Genomic DNA, 22,977 nt, shown 5'->3' on the forward strand with positions numbered 1-22,977 from the left:
ACGATGTCACATGTGGATTGTGCTTTTAATGTAAATGCAGTAAATGCTGGAAGGCGGAAGCACAAGTATCACATATCATAAACCCACATCACTAAGAAACTGCTTCCCCACCTATTAAAAACCTATCTTGTTATCCTTGCTTTTACTTTGATATATTTCATTCTACCCATAAAATTAAAAAAAAAAAACACCAATCTCTATCAACAATATTGTGTGTGATGTAGAAATATTATGTTTTAATTATGATTAGGGTCAATACTGAATGCAAAAATGTGTTTAATCAGTCCTTGTATATAATTTTGTGTACCCTCTCCAGGTGAACACTATGCAGACAATTCCAACTCTCTGCTGTCGACCTCAAGCTCAAGTGCACCCACAGCTCCACTCACAGGAGACACACTCCAGTGGACAACAACTGGCACTCCAGTTTAGAGATCCTCTACAGTAAAATACCATCAGAGAGTACAAGGACGCGTGGAAACACAGAGCAGCCAACAGGACGGGAGAGACGTGAACCGATTCATTTCATTGTTGGGGAGATCGTAACCCTCTGTGTGGAAACATCTTAGTGAAATTGGCAGGAGGATTGACCCTCTGTCATTCAGAGATGTTACTGAAGATCAAGTTGTAGGTAGTGGTTCGACTCTCTCACCGAGCTGCTGCAGAGCCGAGTTGACAGCATGATGAAGGCATCCAGCACATGTGAGGGAGGAGAACTACCTACCAGGATGATGAAACTGGACACAAATGGCTGTAGGCAATGGCAAACAAAGCGGCTGCCAGCAGGTAACTCCGTGGAGAAACGTGCAAATACTTCTGGTTTTGACTGTATCTTTCAAACCAATGCTTGTAAAGCACAGATACGATCATAACAGTTGATGAAACATCGACTTAAGATCAATTTACATTTACATTTACTCACTTGGCAGATACTTTTATCCAAAGCGACTTGGACAAGTGAGGGACATCCCTAAACTTCAGTGCAGTAGGAGACCTTTGTGGAAGTACTAAGTACTACATTTATTCAATGAGTGCAAGGAGAACAGGTAAAGAAGTTCCCCAAAAGTGCATAGTAAATGCTAGTTTGGCATGTTAGCGTGTTCAAGGTGTCAGGAGAGGAGGTGCTCTCAGAGGAAATGAGTCTTCAAGAGATTCTTGAAGATAGAGAGTGAGACACCCCTGCTCTGATAGACTTTGGTAGATTGTTCCACCATCGGGGGAACCACAGACGAGAACAGTCTGGACTGAGATTGTCTTGTGTGCAGGGATGACGATGCCGGAAAACATTCCCTGTAGGGAACGCAGTGGCGGAGAGGGAGCATAAGGCTGTATGATTAAGTTCAAGTAAATGGGTGCAGACCCAGTAGTTAGTCTGGGATCAATATTTCACTTTGATTTCAAGTGTAAAGTCAAAGGCTACCAGCAGTTTCTTGCACATTTTAAGGCGGAATCTTTTCTGTCATGTTACTCAGTGCATGAGCTGACATTGTGAATCAATCACATCAGAACTTTGATCTTTTAATTTGTTTTTAATGGCTCCCTTGCATGACATACACTACAGCGATGATCGTATCTTCAACTGCTTAAAAAAGTGTAAATAAATTTAAACTGGATTACGTGACCTGTGAGTATTCTACTTCCTCACTTGTAGAGAAGAAGTGGCAGAGTGTTTTCGTGCTCCGGCAGCTCTACACCTGCGACTTTAAAGCTGTGCCAGTGCCTCAGTCCAACACAAGGCTGCGATCGACACATATCAAAGGCAGCAGTAACGTCCAGAAGAACAAGAACTGAGCACATCTCATCATCAGCAGCCACTGAGTCACCCTGAGGAGGGAGGGCTCAGCTGTGATGCTTACAAAAACCAAATGCAGGGACACTTATTTTCTAAAACTTTTGACATGAAAGGAAGCTTGGAGACTGGTCTGTAGCTCTGGGTGAGGGTAGCATTCCAGCCCAGGTTTTATTTTTTATTTCTTAAAAGGTTGAACACAAGCAGTTTTGATACAGCTGTTTGAGATTAGATGAAGGACTCACAGGGTCCAATAGATTCAAAAACTTTATACTATTTCTGAGCTAAGGTGTGAACTGAGGTGAGTGATAAACATTACAGAGCGTGCTATCAGGTGTAACAGAAGCTCTAATGGACTCTACCTGGGCAGTCAGCATCACTTTCAGCAGGGGCACAAGGAGCGGTCAGATTTACCAGCTGATCAACAAATCTGGGGTCATGCTGATGGGCAGCGATAAGATCAGTGCCCTGGCATTTTAACCATATTATTGCAGTAGTGAAGTAATAACTCCTTCAGAGTGTCATAATGTACTCAGACCTGACCTCTTCCATCTCCATTCTGCCTCCCTGCTCTCCGTTTGACAGCTGTGAATATTGTGGTTTATCCAAGGCTGCTTCTGTTGAGCAGACTTTGACCTGATTTTAAGAGGAGCAATGCGATTCAATATGGATGTTCACACAGAGTTAAAACAGTCCGTCAGTTCAGACTGGAGAGGCTCATATTGATTAAAAAGTGTACAGACACTTTGTTCATGAAAAGTGCAATGGCACAGGAACTGGGGATGGATGGTGGTAAAAAAAAAATCTGGAAATTTGCTACAGATTAAAACAAAAAACACACACCATCGCGACCACTCCTGGGTTTCCCTCTTGTATAATTATGCTGCTTCGTTAATTATTATGAAGCTTAAGAGATGCTGATATCATACATTTTGTTACCTTTGCACAGAGTCAAGCTAGCTTTTTCTTCCAGTCTTCATGCTAAGCTATACTCACCAACTGGTGACTGCATAGTTACTGAACAGACATGAGAGCGGTACTAAATATCTTTTAAATAATTTAATTCCTGTAGAGCTGAAACAATTAGTCAGTTAATTGATCAGTCAAGCGACAGAAAAATAAATGGCATTTACTTTAATAATTGATGAGAGTTAAGAAAATTTAAAAAAAAAAGTTCTGTAGTTTTCTGTGTCACAAAACTCAATATATTTGGGTTTTGGAAGTGAAACTAGTTAAAAACAGCTGAGTTGATTGCATTAGCGATTTCATTACGTCTGTAGTTCCTTCACCAAGTGGGAGACGATGTCAATGTCAGAAAGTCCCAATATTCCCCATTTGGGTTTTTTGTTATCATTGGCTCAGTTCCATCAAATGTCCTTGTGAGCCATGACAGTCGAGCCCTGATAGTACAAGGGCGGACGAAGACACAGACAGCTGATGTACTTCTACAGCCATAGCCATTTGTATATAGGCTACTACAATGGGGAAGCACACATACGCACTAAAAACATGATGGTGACCTCTAACAGCAGAGGTTGGTTGGTTGTTATATTTGGCCGAACAATATGAAAAAGTCAGTAGGTTACTGTAATTGGTGCGGGAGTGTCTGATGTGGGGAGTGTCTGATGTGGGGAGTGTTAGCCACATGTATCTGGAGGCTAAATTTAGGTGTCAACTCTCTAGAGTTGGGGGGGGGGGTTTATTCTGGAGAGGTGTGTGCAGTCACAGAAGCTAAGCTAACTGCTGAATGCTAAGCAAATCCCTCCAAACTGTATGGTTGCAATGTCTTGTTATTTCTACACGTGTTAAATACAAAAGATGCAACGTGTGGGTGTGGAGGCACCTTTGACTGAGCTGAGTAATGTAACACATTAGGCTAATTTTGCCGCTGAGATACTTGTTAAAGTACTGTGATTACTTTATCAATGGGTAATGTAATTACAATTGTCACACTGTAGCTCACCTATATGTTACGCAGTCATTTCAAGCTAAAGTATCTGCTGTGAGAGAGAAGTCTGCAGGACATGGGGCCTTAGGGTCCCCTGAGTCTGGGGCCCAGACATGAGAGCAGTATTGCCAGGTTAGGGATCCTGTGTGTGTGTGTGTGTGTGTGTGTGTGTGTGTGTGTGTGTGTGTGTGTGTGTGTGTGTGTGTGTGTCCTATAGTCAGACTCTACTGGAAGAATGCAGTACTTGTGGTCTGACTTGTGTTGCTGTTGAAGATTGCTTCATAGGTGTGACACACATAAACACCTGCGCGCACACACATTTTGACAGTCGAGAGAGAGAGAGAGAGAGAGAGAGAGAGAGAGAGAGAGAAAGAGAGAAAGAGAGAGAGTGAGTGAGTGAGTGAGTGAGTGAGTGAGTGAGTGAGAGTGTGAGACAGAGAGTTGTAAGCAGTAACACATTGGTGAGAATAGGGAAGCAGGCGCGCGGCACGGGGACCCGCCGGAAGAAGCAGCAGCAGCAGCTTCAGCGCGAGCTGGACGCAGACCGACAAAACACCGGCAGCACGAGCGACACCGAGGCGGCCAGAGGGGCGGAGAGGAGGAGGAGGAGGCACCTGCACCGCGACTCGTTCTCCCCCGCTGCCTCCGTCGTCTCTCCCTCTCGCTCTTCAGCTCTCCTCACCCCTCGTTCCTCTCGGACCGCCGCCGCTTCCTCGTTAAGATGGCTGACCCCAACAGCGACGGAGAGGTACCGGAGAGCGCGCGCGGCTTCGCCCGTCAGGGAGCCCTCCGCCAGAAGAATGTGCACGAGGTGAAGAACCACAAGTTCATCGCGCGCTTCTTCAAGCAGCCCACCTTCTGCAGCCACTGCACGGACTTCATCTGGTGAGTGTCTCTGCCTGTGTTCGTGTGTGTATGTGTGCGCGCGCGCGCGTGTGTGTGTGAGGGGAAAGGACACAGGTGATTCACTTGCTGCTGCTGCTGCGGCTCCGATCGGCCTTATTCCACACTGACAGTGCCCAGACACCGCAGTCTTTCATTCATTGTCATTGTCAAAAACACCGCGATGCGCCATTCCCCCCCAGCTCTACCATGCTACAGCTCCGCGGGCCTGTCGGGGGATGCGATGTCGGGCAGCCGCACAACAGTGGCTGCTGCTCGGCGTTACCGCATCGACCCGACACCCATCTCTGAAACTGGAGGTCTGGTGGAGGAATGCAGCTGGAGACACATAGACACAGGGCCCCACTGTTGCTGCGGCAGCTGTGTGGGTTGATCTGTGTGTTCATGTGTGATTGGATATCTGCGTTATAGCTGAAATGATAGTTGTTTAATTGATTAGTCCATTGACAGAAAAAAAATGGGCACTATTTTGATAATTAGTTAATCATTTCAGTCAGTTCTCATTCTCATTCTCATCAGAAAAAGAAAAGCCAAATATTTGCAGATTTCAGCCTCTCAGAGGAGATTTGCTGCTTTTCTTCGTCATATGTCATTGTGAACTGGATATTTGGGATTTTTCATTGAACAAAACAAGATATCTGAAAATGTCACCAGTTTTTAATGATTAATTGATAAAAAACAAACAAACAAAAAAAAAACAATCCAAAAAAACAATCATTAGTTGTGCCCCTTAATCTGTATGTATGTGCATGAGTTTTTGTCATCTTGTGATTTCCCTAAATTTCACACGCCTGTCTTCTGTCCACAGGGGCTTTGGGAAACAGGGATTCCAGTGCCAAGGTAAGAGCAGTAGCTTATTCACAAATCCCGCTGCTGCATATGGCTGTGGGTGTGTGGACGGATGTTCACTGTCTGAAGGAGTGTGTCTGTGTGTATTTGTTGTCTTCAGGGCTTCAGGTCTGCACACTGTTAAGAGTGACCTGTTGACTCGTTCGTTGACGGCGTGTTGGTGTTGGCAGGCAGGTGTCAAACTCAAAGCAGGTGCTTGCCAACAGTGATAAATGAGAGTGAGAATCTTCGAACAGGCTTGGGCTGAAGAGACAGTGTGAGATGTAAGAGTAGAAGAGTCGGCGGAGTGGTGAAAGCTGAGATGCCTGGTTTTGGATAAGGAGAGATGGGAGGAAGACAGACCAGGAAGTTAGATTTCTCAAGCTTTTTTATCTCCCCTAACTCAGAGCCTGTCATTTGATTGGATTTGTATAACGAGTTTGTGCGTGGGTGGGTGGTGATGTGTGTCTATGGGTGGGCGGCTGGTGGTGGTGGTGGTGGTGAGTGGGTAGGTGGGTGTCTAGACACGGACCTCTGCACAAAATGGTTTCATAAACAGGGCCTTGCAGCAACATAGTGGCATCCCTCAATCACATACATGCTACTGTACTGCAGCAAATGTTCGTCGCTGTGCTCACAGTATCACTTCCTCCTCTTCACTGATCCATCTCAGACACCCACCTCAACTCATCAGGCTTGAGTCATGTGACCAGCCATGTGAGGTTCAGGAAGAAAGTGGCTAAAGTTTCCACACTCTTACACTCTTGTGTAAGACTTCAGTAATCGGGAAGACTTGTGCAAAATGTGTGTGTGAGGTTGTGTTATTCTTATGAGCAGTACAAAGCTGAAGTCCCCTTGTGTCTGCAGGCTATTGGCTTGTCAACAGCTCTGGTGGCGATACAGGAAATGCACTGGGGGTATAGAAAGTATGAACACTTTATGTGCGTGAGTGAATGTGCACAGCCTCCTGGACTAATACTGAACTAGTGTGTGGTGAATTACCCAGAGCTGATAACACATATGCACACACAGTTTAGTAAGCTCACACCAATCAGAGCCTTGGACAGGTAGAGCTGCTGTCAGATCGGGTTTCGTTGTGAGTTTCCTAGAATTAACTGAGAACTCTTAAATTTACAGAACACCTCTTATGCAACAAAGTGGTCTGAGGGTTGCTTGTGATGTTGTGAGTCAGTGATCAGTGGTCACACTGAATCAATCAAACAAACTACCCAGTAGGCAATAATATAGTCATTTGCAGGTTGAAATGTAGGCACCAAGGTTAATGCTGGGCTACATTTGAAAAAAACTGCAACTCAAAGTCCACTTGCTTTTTTTCTTTTAACCACATGCCATGGATGAGTTTACCCAGCTGTCATGGAGCTAAATTGGAAAACAGTTTGGTTAAATTTGGTAGAGATGCAACAATTGATCAATTTCTTGATTTATAGAAAACTAATTGTCAACTATGTCATTTTTCAAGCGACGGTTCCACAAGTTTGTTTCTCAGATGTGAAAGCTTAATGGATTCCTCAGTCTTACATTATAATATATTGAATCTATTGAATCTAATATTGAACTGTTGGTCTGAAAACAACAACACATTTGAATCCATTTGGGCTCTAGGATGTGATTTTGATAGCAAAAATAATCGTTAGCTTCAGGTCTACACTATTCTCAATTTAGCCAAATAAATTCTGCTTAAGAATTTTGTCTAAATTTGATTGTAAAGTGAGTTGTTGTTGTTGTTGGGTTTGTTTTGGTGACAGTGGAGAATGGACCTTAATTTAATGATGAGTAAACAGTATAGATTTAGATGAGGAAATAGTATAGCTTTTATCAACAGGTCAAAAGATTGCTTGTGATGTTCAGTGTTCCCAGTGAAGCTATATGTAATTTCCAAATATGGGTCACACAAATCTTCACCTCAAGTACCCAGTAAATATTATGTAATATTGGTGATGTGCAGGTTGAAGGAAAGCTTTGCATGTAGTTAAGAGCAGCTTGTGAGTCCCATTCATTTTAAAATATATATGCCTACATATAGTAATTAATTTTTTCCCTTATCTTGACCTAACTGAAGGGTTGTATAGTAAGGTTTATAGGCAAGGCAGGTTTATTTGTATAGCACCTTTAAACAACAAGGTGATTCAAAGTCCTTTAGATAAGACATAAAACGCATTGAGAAAAAAACACAATGCAATATGAAAAGACAAATTTAAATGGGATTTAAAAGACTAAAACAAAATAGATGATAAAATAGAATACAACAGATAAAAAAGGACAATAAAAAAATGCAGTGCAGTTACAATGCAGTGCATGATATGAAGAAGTAGCCCTAAAGTATATTGTTGAGTAAGATAAAATATAATATACATTTAAATAGTTTGTTTTTTTTAACATTAAACTGTTAATATACAAAACATTCAAGTTGGAGAAATCCTTGAGATGGTAAACCCAGAATAAAAGTATTATAAGCAGCTGCTTTTCTTTCTCCTGCAATGTGATGCAGAAATTATTTAAACTAAATAACACAATCTAATAAAATAACACAAATATGTTACCTGAAATGTGTATGCAATGTTATGATGACTGATCTCTGTGTTTTGGCTGGAAAGACCAGCCATATGCCACATGTTTTGATGTTATTTTGACATGTCTTTTCATCGACTGTATTTCTATAGTTATGACATGATTCACACTGAAAATTTTAATTGTGAAACAGCATTTTAGACGATGCCAGAGAGACTTTGACAGGTAGAAAACAGTGAAATTGAGCTTGTGAGTCCTGTTTTATTAGATTAGCGTTGAGGCTTATTTGAACGTGACTTGCAGGCCATAAGATGTTAAAACTGGAGAAATTGTGTTTGGAAAGTGCTTTTCAGGTGTTTGTTTAAACAGCTTTTGATGAGTATCAAACTTGCTGTTGAGATCTGCTTCACAGTGAACTATAGTGATTTAAATGTGTTGAAAGAGTGGTGATAGCCAGCTTTTAACCTATATGTTGTTGGACCAGTTTGTGAGTCATTTGAAATGTGTCCAAATGTGCAGTTAGTGGATTTATTTTTTGCTTATAATCCTACCTAACGTGAGAATAAAGTGGGAGATTTGTAAATGAGAAACTGAGGATTGTGTGAACAGGGGTGTCTTGAAAGGGAACAGGAGGAACAAGAAGGATGTAGAGACAGTTCAGTATAAATGGGAGGTGCACAGCCACACATACCCACAAATCAGCAACTTTTGTCTTGGTGAGGAGGAATGTCACACATCTGGTGTAGACTTGTTCTGGCATGTAGGCATATGAGTGTGTGTTTCTGTGAAAGAAACTATTTTGTATGTGTGTCTGTGTGACAGAGCTGTCTTCTGTGGACTGTGGGTGTGTCTGAAAACCTGAGTAGCAGGTAGAGATTTCTCTGTTTTTCCTGCGTTGAGCTTTTCTTCTAGTGATGGTCATTTGTAGCCTACGTGAAAACTCTAAGAGCAAAAAGAGGAAGTTACCCTCATGTCATTTCCTGCCAGAGAGATATCCAAGACTGTCACAAGGTCATAATTCTTGTTATTTATCATGTAAGATGAGTTGAGGGTTGGTTTTACAAGAGGTTTTCTGATTTCAAAACGTAAAATCCACTTTTTCCTTTTGTTTTAAATCAATAAAATCGGTTTTAGAATGAAAGAGATGCTGAAAAGAAGCAAGAAACTAGCTATTGGTATTGGCTAATCATCTCGTCTCTACAAAGGCCTTTCACAATGGATGTTTTAACTTGTCTTGGCAAGAAAAGCACAGATGTGATCTTAAAAACATTAATGATAACACTGTTATTGAGTCCCAGTAAACCGTCACAGTGAGCCAGCATGAGTAACATCAGGACCCTGGAACTGAGGCAGCTACATGGAATTTAGCCAGCTTTCATTTTATTATTTACACCTGTGCTTTTCCTCATTTGACATGTCAAAATGTTTCCAGTGAAAGTGTTGTCGTCGTAAAATAAGTCAGAAATCACTGAATCGCTGGTAACAAGAATAAGACCCCGTTCGTCTGGGGTGCATCACAGGCCTGCGATATGGTCCTGTTCAGACCTGGCTTTAAGATGTGTCTTCGGTGATCAGATCACAAGTGGTCAGCTGTAAGTACGTCAGCTCAAACCTGCCATTAGAATTTGTCTCCACATGCGTCTCCAGTGATCGGATCTCACTTCCCCGTTCTATATGCAAATAAACACATGTGTTGTTGTTTTTAGCCCGTCTGACTATGACAGACAAGTCCATTGTCGATGTGTTTGAGAGAAAGAGAGAGAGTGAAATGATAAAATATTTTCAGATTATTATGAAATGGTGGCCGTACCAGTCAGACTGTGGTGGAGGACGTCAGTGGAGTAGGCGGTCCTTCAGTGTGGCCCAGGACGCAGTCCAAGAAGCATCCAAAAAAGACTGAAATGCTAGTGCCCAAACCAACCAAAAGGTGTAAATTCATCTCTCCAAGACTCGTATGCATTCTTTCCTATGGTGTAACTGTGTCAGTGATCGGTGTGTGGAAGTAACACTCATTGTCTGATTTTCTTAATACATCCATGGTCTCTCTCTTGTCTCTTTGTGATATCTGCTGCTAAACTTGCTCTGAAATTACACTGAAATTAGCCATTGTTCTCTGTCTCATTAAAGCAACAAGGAAAAATGTCTCTAGCGATTTGAAACATAAGGTGCACTGAGCCTCTGTAGCGTTTCTCTGATCTCTGATCAGTTCAACCACTGAACGATCTGTGTGGGTGAGGGAGCATTTATCTGTATCGGTGAGTAAAAGCCTGTGAAGACGATGAAACTTATGTTTTGCCAGTAATTCATAAATGTGATTCATTCATGTTTTTATTTTAGGTTATTGATAAGATAAAGGATAGAGGCAGATCCTGATTTGCATGTAGCATGATTTGCAGATTTGTGGCCTGGTCAACGCAGGTGTTTGCATGTGGCAAAAGTGTCTTAAATTTCATGTTGATTCTATCTGGAAACAAGACACTTGAAGTGATACGAGTGTACAGCCACACTAGAGGCTGTTTGAGGCCCAGCGCTGCTTTGAGCTAAATGCTAAGATCCACATACTAACATAATCACAATGAAAATGCTAGTAAGCTGATGTTAAGCAGGTGTAATGTTGATCATATTCACCCTCTCACTTTAACATTTCGCTAAACTTTCTCTAATTAGCACTAATGGGAATGTCATTAGTTTTGCAGGTATTTGCTCATATTTACGAATCACAAATGACAGTTTTGTCATGATCACGAAGAAAAGTCGATCTGCAGAGTCATTAGGATTCATCCTCTGGAGACAATAAATGCCTGCACCAAATGTCACAGTTATCAGTTAATATGAGGACATTTCAAAACAGAGATGGATGGGACAGACGAGATCTCTAAAAAGCATTTACTTTATCTGTAACTTTAACTCTAACTGAGAGCAGTCGGTGTACGTTTGTATCGGGTGTGTCTTTTCTCTTATAGTCTAACTCTAACTGTCTTTCTGATGAAACCTCTGATTATCACAGATCTTTCCACTTCACATCCCACTGACCTCTGCGCTATGGCAAGATGCCTATTTGCTTTTCAACAGGAATAAGAATGAATTGCTCTGTCTACAATAAAACTGCTGTAAAAACAATAACTAAAAGCAGTGACAGGCAGCAAGAACGCCAAAAACTATAGAGAAAAATACTGCTCATATCTCCTGCTTGAAGTGTCATTATTATTGATGGGATCACTGTGGCTGACTTTTGATCCTGATCGCTGACTGATCAGTGGTTGAAATAGTATCTTTATTATTGATTGGATGACAGGCCAGCCAGTCGAAGATATCGAGTACACGATATGTTCGTGACACTGTGGTTGTGGCCGAGAAAACAAGCACATATAGTACGCTCGTCCACAGTTCAGTCGCTGCTAGTCAGTGAGCTCCTTCACAATGAATTTTAAACTCAACAGATCAATTCCAGCGTCAGTGCTCTGGAAATGGCAGATGCCAGGATGCTGTGGGATGGGGCTGAAGACGACATGAACAGAGGACAACAGGTTCATGTTGGCATGAGACAGCGTTAGGGCTTCAGTGTAATTTAAAGCGTGGTATTAGGGATGCGTATTGGTTTACTGATAGAGCTGCAACTAATGATAATTTTTCACATAGATTCATTTATTTTATTTCTTTATTTTAGCTCAAAAGTATCTATTTAATTTGAAGTTGTCTTACCTACAGACCAAAACCCAATGGTATTTAATTTACAAAGATATACAGCTCATGGTGATATCTGTAAATCTGTTTTATTTATTTATGTATTTATCTTTTTTATCTATTTATTTGTTTATTTATTTTTTTGTCCAACCAAGGTTCCAAAAAAATATACAAAGAAACATATTTGATTAATTATCACATGAAAGACAGAAAAGCAGCAAATCCTCAAAATGGCTGAAAATAATTTTTCTATCAAACAACCAATTATTTCAGCTGTATATATTTTATATTTTTTTGGTGTCAGACAGGTGAACCTGTTCTGTGTGTACCAGTGAGAATACTGTTTTCTCTATGCAGCTCGAGATCTTCTTTGCATACAGCCAATCAAATAATTTTATTTTAACTTGTATGGGCATCATTGTTCTACCTCTATCTATTTGGCTCACGGTGACAGTAACAGCTGGTTAGTGACACGGTGACAGATAGGAGCCGCAAAACACAACACAAAAAGAGCCAGAGACTTTTATACACAGTCTATGCTTTGATCAGTAACCCACATGAACTTTACAAGTAATGTCCCATTCTTATCTGCAAGCGTGGACATGTCTGCTGAATGAGCAATCCACTAAAAATCCACAGGGGGGAAGTTGAATATCCTTAGCACATAGATCAGCTTAAAGACCTGTCTGAAAACATCAGCATCGATCACTTTAGGTGCTAATAGCACCGTTGTGCATGTAGTTTAATACAAGATTAATAAAGCCGTCCACCAGCTGTTTTTTTGAAGAACCAGTGTAGAAGAATAAGAATTTACACAATCACGTTAGCCAGAGTTAGTTTAGCCACATAAGAGGAACGGGGCTCAGGTGTTTCCTGTTTGACATGTTGTAGAAGTCACTGAAATGTATATGTAAAGTTCTTCAATCACTGTTAAATCATCTGGTGTGTAACTCTTAAAGGGAATTGCAACGTTTGACATGAGAGAAGATTCAGATTGGTTACACAATCTTGTAGTGCCTCAAATATTTGATACAAGCTTGTTTTGAAAGAAAAAGATTAAAATAAGCCAGAGGAGCCATATAGAGCCTTATTTATGACTTTGTTCTCATTGCCATGTCTAGTCTGTGGAGTCAGCCTGACCTCTTTATTAATCAGGTGTCACAGTGAATCATAATAATATTAAAAATGTTTTTTTGCAAATATCAGAGGGAAATGTCTAAATAGTGAAAATCAATATATTACATCATGCGCAAGAAGTCAAGAGGTAAAGTGAATGACAACTGCCTTTATTAGCTGCCCCGAGTTACGACGGTACCGTAAACTGTGATGTGATTAGTCATTCGCAGTGAATTTAATGGCCACATCTTTGAGAAGGACAGACTAAAAAAAGCTCTCCATTTGTGTTTGTTGACAAGGTATTATTATTATAAGAGGAGTTCATGGGAGTTTTTGGACCGGTGTGTGAACTCAGCTTCATTCTGTTGCTCCCTACCTGCCGGTTAACTAACATTAGCTAGCAGCTGAAGTCAAACACAAACAGCAGGAGCAGATGAATGAGTGTTCGAACTTTTTCTGTTCTGTCTGTGCTGATACTGATAATCTAAGTGAATATCTGTGCTTCACTTACCTGAACCCTGTGGTATGGCATTGCATAGATATGTGGGATGCTTTGAATATACATATCAGTGACATCCTTGCAGGTGGTGCAGGCATTTTATTGTTCTTGCTCAACTATTCTGGATGTGTTCACACATGATTCCAAGATTTTTACCCAATTTAGCAGTGTAGCTATGTAATTTGAAGCAGCTATAATCATTTTCTTTGGCTGCACCGCTACAGTGGCTGAGTGATCATATTTGCACCACTCGTCAGCTGACTGCTACGTTACTGAGTTGGACTTTCTGGTGCAAACAGGTGCCATTGGGGGGGAGGGGGCTGTTTACAGGCCTCAATGTTGCCAACTTGGCGTGTTGTTGCTAGATTTAGAGACTTTTTTTCAAACGAGACTAGGTATAAACCTGGTCCATGGCTCCACCGTGTATTGATGCCAACTGGGGTCTTAGGGCTACACCTCCGAACTGCTCTGGTTTCCCGGCTGCTCTGGAAGGGAAGGGAGGGAAGTGGAGGAGTGCTTCCAATACACTGAGCCTCACCTCTACTACGGCAAATAAACTACTTTCATTACATGTATCATTATTACTAAAGGAGGCAGTGATACAGTGTTAGTGGGTGTGCTAATATAAATTCTTGCCCTCTGTACTGACGAGGCTTTTGCCCGTATCTGCAAGTTGACAGGATTGGTTCCTTAGGATATGACATATGAAACCCTGGCTGTCTGAGGACGCTTTTTTGAGACTTTTTGGGAAATACACAATCATTGTGATGGCTGCAAATTTTGCTCATGATGTGTCTTGTATTACATAAAAAAACATGATGTTTACAAAAAAAACAATCTGTTTTTAAAGTGTAGTCTACATGATATGACATGAATGCAGCACTAGACAGAGTGTTTAGACAGCAGTTCAGGAGCAGGGAATTATCTTTGAGGCTCAGTTTATGTATGCATGTTGAGGCCCGAGTGATGAATACTAGTGTCTCCATCTGTGGTTTGCTGACTGGTAATCGTCCAACATGGAGGAACTTCCTGGTGCTCCTGTTGATGTCAAACTGTCAGCCCGCTGTCAACCTGGCAGCTCCTCGCATCCCAGTGTTTTTCTGGATTGGCTCTGATTTGATGTTAGCGCTGTCAGTCAGATAAAACGGGAAGGCGATTGTAGACTCGACTTTAGGGCTCAGCCTGGTTGCTAGGCAACAGAGGAAAGACCTCCTCGGCAGGTCACTAGGCCTGTCTTTCAGTAGTGTGTACGTGTGTGTGTGTGTGTGTGTGTGTGTGTGTGTGTGTGTGTGTGTGTGTGTGTGTGATGGAGCAGATTTATGAACAAAAGGCTGTAAAGTGTGACTGCCTTCTTCACTGTGCATTCTGCTGCTCCACTTCTCTTCTTTCTGGTTTTCTGACACACATGAATTCTCCACCCCCTCACATTGCCTCAAACCCAGCTGTGCCCCCATCCCATCCTCCCTGCCCACACACACACACACACACACACACACACACACACACACACAGAGCCTCTTTCTTTGTTTGACTTTATTTCTTTATCACTCTGTCTTTCCCTCTTGTCCTCCATCTCATTGTCCTCTTCTTTCTCTCCTCTTGTTTCCCTTCTTTAAATCACTCTCCTCACAGTTTGTCTGCTCAGTGTGCACGAGTTCAACCATGCTGTATACCCTGTTTACCACCTTCACACACTATTAGTTCTGTCTGTGGTTCAGTATCTGTCGCTATTTTGAGTTAAAACTGCACTAACTGAAATTTACTGTGGGTCCAGGTGTCCGCTGATGTGACCCACTCTCTCTCTGCTGCACAAATAAACACACGCACATATGTGCAGACATAAGCTCTGTTGGTTAACTGCTTGAAACCTGTGGAAAGTGCTGCCAGTGGCCACGCTGCCTCATGAAAATGTAACGAGAATGTGAATAATTAAGATTAAACTAGAGCGTAATGTCACCCTGTGCGTGTGTGTGTGTTTGTATCTGTGCGTGCGTTTGTGTGTGTTTTGTTCTCTTTTTAATATGAAGTCCCTGCTGTTACATTAGGTGTGTTAATATTTGCTTAATCAGTTTGGCGTGTTTGTTTGAAACGTGTGAACATCTTAATTCCATTTCCATTTTTTTAGTCACTTTAAAATGGAAGTGGTTAAAATCAGCACTGCGCAAGATTTTTATGTGAAAATACGTGATCAAACAACGAAGTCGGGCTGCAGTGGAGCAGATTGTTCCTCACTGATCTGCCCTATTTCTCTAAATGGAGTTCTGGTGTCGGTCATGTTCACGTCTTCATCTGTAGGAAGTGCTTTATCAAAATTTAAAGGGATGGATTGTACTTTATATCTGACCCAGAGTGAGACAAACTCATGGATGGTGTTTCTCACGACTCTGTTTGCAGTTTAAAGGTATACTGAACTAATCTTTGCTCAGCTGGATCAGTAGCTGCTCCGCTCAAGGAGAGCAAACATACCGTTTCCACCACTGAAGGTTTATTACTCGATTCTCATTAGTCTGCTGATCACTTTTTACTACAGCTACAAACACTTTTAACTTAAGTTTCTCATTATTGTTTAATTTGCAGATTACTTTCTCGATTGATCGTTTGGTATCTAAAATGTTACAACATACTGAAAGATGCAAATCGCAGTTTCTTAAGGCCCAGGGTGTCGTCTTCATCTTGCTTGTTTTGTCCAACCAATCATCCAAAACCTAAATATATTTAATTTACAAAAACACAAAATGGAGAAAAAAGCACCAATTTCTTACAGTTACGAAGCTGTAACAAGGAAATGTTTGGTGTTTTTGATGATGAATGACATCATTATTATTTTTATTAGGACAAAACATTTACATGCATGCACCCGTCACCCACACACACATTTACTGAGTGACTGACTTTACTTTCAGACTGACACTTGCGAGGGAAATTAAGGCGAATTTCTTTACCGTTCCTTGAAGTGTAAAAGAAAGGGAGGTTCGTCCTTTCAGTTCCTTAGTACTACTCACTGACCCAGGAGATTTGCAAATGTCAGATACATCAGAAAACAGCAGTTAATGGTTTAGGAGGGAGAGACTTAAAATAATGAAGACAAAAAATTAACTAATGATGTACAATACCAAAACACATGCCCCACCACAGCCAGAGTATTAATTTGAGTTATTTTAAAGACAAAGCAAAGCCAAACATTCACTGGTTTTAGCTTCTGAAATGTGAATATATTGCTGGTTGTCTTTGTCCTCTATGACAGCAAACTGAATCTATTTGGGTTTTGAACTGTTGGTTGGACTAAACAAGCTATTTGAGTATGTCAGCCTGGACTTGAGATTGTAATTGACATTTTCTGTCCTTTTTTATAGACCAAACTAATAAAAAAAAAAAAAGAAGAAGAAAATAATCAGGAGATGAATCAATCTGAATCTCTTCTACAAAACTCCCGTCTACATTTTGGCAGCTGATGGTATTTTGGATCTGTCTCTCAGCATTCGAAAGCCGGCTCATTAAGACAGAAGTCCCTTCAAAAAGCACATGATTCATAAAAAGTTTCATATTGTGAATGACTTGTTTAACACTTAAAGTACATTTACTTTCTCACATGAGACCTGACAACCACATGTGGCTTTATCATGAATTTAATTTAGTGCGAAAGCTCTTGAACCACATGTGACTGTGGTTTTCAGATGTAAAAATGTTTTCGCATCACATCTGAAGTGGTGAAAGTTATCAAGGTCGTCTCTAAGCTGGTTTAACCTTTACACTTTACACAGTTTTTTAAAATGTTTTTATCAGGATTTGTTTGTAAAACTTTTGAAAAAAAAAAAATCCCCGACCAATAATTTGAATCAACAACTTCAAGCATGCACCTTAGACATTTGCTGTTTTACCAGCTAGTTTCCATCTTCAGTGGATTTTTAATGTTTTAATGTGTCTTTTTGTTTTAGCCGACTAAAACAGCGACTGAACATCCATCCAAAGATCTCACATATTCTTTGTCCTTACAGTTTTCTTATCAGGCCGGTCAGCATCCAAGTACTATATTAGGCTGAGAGCAGGCAGGGTATTTATTCCAGTCAGTCACTACGCTGAATGATTATAGCATGACTTTCCGCAGCGAGCAGGAAGTCAAATCAGGTGCCAACGTGGGATGTTTCCTGTGGAAGATTTAATGTTATGGGGTGTGATTATGAGATGTCCCACCATGCTGTAGTTAAATTTAATATCATCTAAACTGAAACAATAACAAACTAAATATAGATGTCGACATCAAGCAAGGGACAAATGGAGAACTGCGGAAATACGAGTAGCCTATTGTGCAGTGACAAATGCCACATAATTGACATATTGATTCATCTCTTTGTTGCTATTGTGTCGCCTGATTTGGCAATCGCAAGGAAGCCTGAATTGATATTTTGCTCTTTTTTTCCCTCTCTCTCTCTCTCCCTCCCCAGTGTGCTGTTTTGTTGTCCATAAGCGTTGTCATGAGTTTGTCACCTTTTCTTGTCCGGGGGCGGACAAGGGACCTGCCTCTGACGTAAGTAAAAAAAAAAAAAAAAAAAAAAAAAAAAAAAAAAAAAACACACACACACACACAGCTACACAACTTGCTTTATTTAATTCTTTATTTTTAGTCAGACATGAAACAAGTTTGGGAGTTGGGGATGCACAGTGAAGCAGATCACTCCGCTCATGTGATCAAGTTAAATATTCATTACGAATGATGCCTGTTACTAACATCAGCGAGGTCAGCACTGGCCTTTGGTTTGTGTGTGTGTGTGTGTGTGTGTGTGTGTGTGTGTGTACTTTCATGTAGTTTCCGGTATGCATGCATACTTTTTTGTCTTTCTACACGTGAGGATCATGAGGCCTCCAACCTAAATCTAATAACATTCACATTAACCTGATAACATTAATCTTAAAACTAGAAAAAGTCACTCTACAATACAACACACACACACACACACACACACACACACAGACAGAAGTGACCTCTTGTCTTCTCTTCAGCTGACCTATTGGCTCCAAATCACATTGAGACATGTCAGTAAAGAGAAAATGTGCTGCCTGGCAGCCTCAGGTTAATGAGCCGATATCTCTTCATTCACACACACACACACACACACACACACACACACACACACACACACACACACACACAGAGGCCATTTGTGAGTCAGCATCGGTTTTATAGTCATATTCACTGATGTTTGTTAATCTCATTTTCTTTCTTTGTTTTTGTTATATCACCAACGCTGTTTCGTTGTTTCCTATTTTTGTTCATCCTCTAAACTCACTCAGTCAGGGCTCCATTTTCTCTCTGGCTCTCAATATTTTCATTTTTGCTCTCTGTCATAATGGAGACAATAATTAGAGGATCAGACAAAATCATAAATCCCATTCACCTCTATTGTGTTGGGACGGGATCACAAATCTGAGACAGATGCACTAAATGGCCAAAGTGCACTTTTGTTGTTTAAGCCCCTTATGGCTTATTCACATTAGAGCTTAAAAACAGCTTTTTCACACGCCTCCTTGTTATTCTGAGTGTGCGGTGTGTTGTGACAGCTCTGCGCAGATGTCTGCGGTGTGCCGAACGGAGCAGGGGTGCACTGAAAGTTCAAATTTGTTGAACTTTGACCTGATAATGCCGCAATGATGCTATTGTTGCAATCTACTGCTTGCAACAGTAGCTCTGTAGCTTAGCTGGAACTAATGCAGAATGGTGCAAGTCGTGATGTGAATTCATCTTTAGTTACAGTTAAGGGAAACCATAATGACGTAAGTAAAGCTCTAAGGCTCTTCCTGTGCTCACAGCTAGGTCCTGGATTGGTTTTCCAAGTTTGATGTGTAAGAGCTGCTCAGACCCCAAACCTCAGCACCAACCACAACCTTATCACGATTGGGATGAACTAGAACCTGGTCTGAGAGCCAGGCCTCGTCACCTAACATCAGTGGCCGACCTGAACAGTGCTCTTGTGGCTAAATGGGGAGTAAATCCCTGCAGCCATGTTCCATAGTGTTTTTGAAAAGCCTTCCCAGATAAGTGGACGTTATGTGGTTTTATTATGGTTTTAGCATGCCTGAAACACTCTGATGTGCGCATATTTTATTTGGGAGTCTGCATACTTTTGGCAGATAGTTTAGCTTTTGGGCAAACAAAAACCTAAGTATCTGCAGGGTTAGATACTTCTAGAAGTAAGTGAGAACATGTTTTCTTCTTTCTAATTTGGGTGAACTGACTTTTTAAATGCTGCCTAACAGGACAACTGAGAAGACCCGAGCACCACAGATGCAAGAACTCTACTGAAACCCCCTGGATTACTGTAAAACTGAATTCAAGTGTCTGCTCTCTCCTCTCTGTGTTTCTGCCTCTGCAGGATCCTCGTAGTAAACACAAGTTTAAGGTCCACACTTACTCCAGCCCAACCTTCTGTGACCACTGTGGCTCTCTCCTCTACGGGCTGATACACCAGGGCATGAAATGTGACCGTAAGTACTCAAACATCTGTGTGTGTGTGTGTGTGTTTGTGTGCGTGCGCGCGTTTGTGTGTGCGACTGAGCCTGCACAAATGTACATTTGTGCTTTAGAGGCCATAATGACAACTTAGGGTAGCATCTCCACTATTTAGTGTTTAAGACCCCTGCAGGCAAGATGACTGGGCTTCTAGAAAAATACAATAAATAAGGGTTGTGTTGGGGTCAGAATATCTCTCACCAATGTCCTTTCCTTGGCTTTTGACACAGTCTGAGATGTTGCCTTTTTATTGTTTAACTTTTCTTGTTTTTACATGTGTTTTATATCTTTTTGAACTTTTAATGTGAGATTTTATTTCTTTCGTGTATTTTATTGTTATTGTGCAGCAGTTTGGTCAACAGTGTTGTTTTTAAAAGGGCTTTGTAAATAAAATTGGATCGGATTGTCACAACCAGTCTTTTATTTTGTATAGGATCACCAGCAGATCAACTAAAAAAAGTGCACTGTCACTGTTGATTTCGTCACTTTTGATTTCGTAGTTTTTTTTCTTTGCCTTTTGTATCATTTCTTCTATTTCTCTGATTTTCTCAGTTCAAGACAAGTCCTGAAAAATGATCTACAGCAAAGTAATTGATCCATCTTTTTACAGTAAATGTGTAAGGATGCAACTTTTAGGATGTCATAGGTCGCTTTGACGCTCGACCTGTTTGGTTTAGTAAAAACAAACTCTGGTACATTTGTCCGGTCAGTGAGGTTTGTCTGGGTCTGGTGTGAAACCGTGGTGGGTGTGGACCCCGAACAGCTGTGCCAAGACTGGTTGATCACTTGATCAAACCTCTGGTACGGTTGGTTTGTGGTCTGAAAGCACAAAACAGATCAAGCTCAGGATGTTTTGATTGTAGACATGTGATTTTAACATGAACTGAAACATGAAACTGTTCTGGTTTTCCACCTGTACTTTGGATAACCCTGGTTAGGGTTATTCACAACATACAGTCAATTTGTAGTTTAACAAGACTGAGTCAAAACTTAGGATAAGGCCTGACTGGATAAGGTCAATGTATGAAATTGACGACGTAGTTGAAAACTGTTGTGGAACCAGTAAATGGTGGAAATATGATCATTCAACTATGATCAGTCAGTCAGTCACAGACATTCACAATAACAGGGCTGGAGTTGTGGTGCAGCCAAAAATCCAAATTTCTTCTGTTATGTTATTTCTTCATGAACTCTTTGTGACATCAGAGAACTTAAATAGACACACAGAATTAAAATGCTGCTGTCATTCACTAGCATTTGATTTCCCCTTGTGGCTCCTGGTGACAATCACCAATACTTCATGTTTATTTCTATTGGTTTGTTTGTAAAAAGTAAGTGTGAACACAAAATGAAACCCAAACTAAAATGCAGAATTGCCTAATTTATTCCCTTGGTCTGGACGAAATGAACGGAGTCATAAAGTTAACAGGCCTTCGATATTCTAAACCATTTGGCTCCGACATGCAAATTTAATGAAAATGCAAAAACAAGTAGTGATCAAATTCCTCAGCACATAGAAGTCCTCACTTTTACCTGTATTACCTGTTTATATACTCTGGACAAAATGTGAAGTCTGTCTAGTTAAAAGACAATTAAATTAGTTTTGATACAAACAAACATCACTACACGGTACGTGAGAGTGTCTTTGTCAGGCCTTTTATTCACGACTGCGTTCATACTGTAAACCTTTGTCGAAACACTGACTTGATGCCCAGTTCATATAAATGTTCGTTTAGTCCAACTTTCACTTTCACCTACTTCAATTTTCGCAACACTTCACAGGGCCAAATGTCAAAGCAAGTGGTCAAAAACAACAAAGAAATGTCTGCTTTACATTAATACTCCGTCAGTCCAATTTATGGTCTTTTACATTGTCACATTCATACTGCACATGCTGCTTGTGACGTGGATACATGAACTGTGTTTGAGTTAAAAAACCTGTCAATGAAAAACACGTTCTCTGAGTTTAGATTCACAATAATTGACCTGCTCATGATTCATAGTGACAGGCAGTTAAATGGATATTATCAGTGCAAGGACAGACAGCTGGAGATATCATCAGCTTCTCGCAGCAATAACCGAAGAGTTTTCACATTCCTGCTTTCGTCATGTTGTTTTCGTTGACCTTTTGCCTGTTGTTGGCAACGAAGACACGGACAGGAAGTGGGTAACACCTCTGCAATGCTGTCTCTGGCCATGACCAACATTATTTAGTGGATTTACAGTTTCTTATTGTAAAATGTGCAATTTTAAGTGTTTGATGGACTTTGCCTTTTGAAAAGCTGCCTGCAGCATTTTTTTTTTACCCATTCATATTCAGTCGCCAGCGTTCGTATTAACAAAACATCTTAAGGCTAAAAATAGCTCCTAAAAGACAGAGTCAGGAGAAACTCTTTCACAAAGCATTTCAGTGCTATAAGTGTCAGTGTTTTGTAAAAATAGAATATAATCAACTTTGAATCCATATTTTAAAAGCGACCAAGGATTCAGTAACACTGTAGATGACAGTACAACTCTGTGCTACTCAGACACCTGTGCACTTCAGTGAGCAGTTGCAGTTTTCTCTTCAAACCCCGGTTTGCCACGCAGTTCATCACGTGCACATTCAATCACCAGCTGCAATAGATACATAAATAAAGCAGATTTCATGATCATCGCTGGATTATCCAGTAAAAGTGTTGCTGTATGTAGAAGTTTGATGATTTGTTTTACCAGCTGGAAGAAAAAATATCCCAAAATATCTGTATAAATATCTGAAATGTCTCATTAAATCTATCCACGAGAAGAGCGAGTCCTTCCTAACTAATGCAATCAGGTTGCTGAGTGAATAGCTTTCTTTGAATTTCACAAACATTTAACCCGCCTACCTGCCTGCCTACCTGCCCATCTATCTAGTTCCTCAAGCTCCGTGTATTGATGATCATTTCACAGACAAAGTCTTAAAGTTAGTCAGCAGCTGTTAGCAGCTTTGTGAACAGCCGCTCTTAGGATCTTTTAGTGCCTTTTATGAGCACTACTAGTGGTAGGATAAGATCCTCTGAATATGGCCCCTGGTGTAAACAAAATAGAAAGGGAAAATTGCATGGCTGGTGATTGTGTTGTCACAGAGGTATCGTTTGGTTATATATTAATCTATGTGAACAAACAACATATGACTAGAAGCGCTGTGTTTCTTG

The 22,977-nt window shown here is 40.8% G+C and overlaps 1 protein-coding gene across 1 annotated transcript in view; it reads left to right on the top strand.

Annotated features, from left to right (window-relative positions):
- The first annotated feature begins 4,136 nt into the window (after positions 1-4,136).
- The window catches only part of LOC111663270 (protein kinase C beta type-like), a 28,646-nt gene continuing 9,805 nt past the window's right edge, over positions 4,137-22,977 (top strand). Inside the window, exons 1-4 of the mRNA XM_023417403.2 lie at positions 4,137-4,622; positions 5,449-5,480; positions 17,739-17,821; positions 19,665-19,776. Of these exons, the coding sequence (XP_023273171.1) occupies positions 4,459-4,622; positions 5,449-5,480; positions 17,739-17,821; positions 19,665-19,776 (391 nt within the window). The 5' untranslated portion in view covers positions 4,137-4,458. The remainder of the gene's footprint in view (positions 4,623-5,448; positions 5,481-17,738; positions 17,822-19,664; positions 19,777-22,977) is intronic.

The sequence above is a fragment of the Seriola lalandi genome, unplaced genomic scaffold (genome assembly GCF_002814215.2).
Source record: "Seriola lalandi dorsalis isolate HSWRI2012SDOR001 ecotype SW California unplaced genomic scaffold, Sedor1 jcf7180002054574, whole genome shotgun sequence".
Taxonomy (NCBI): domain Eukaryota; kingdom Metazoa; phylum Chordata; class Actinopteri; order Carangiformes; family Carangidae; genus Seriola; species Seriola lalandi.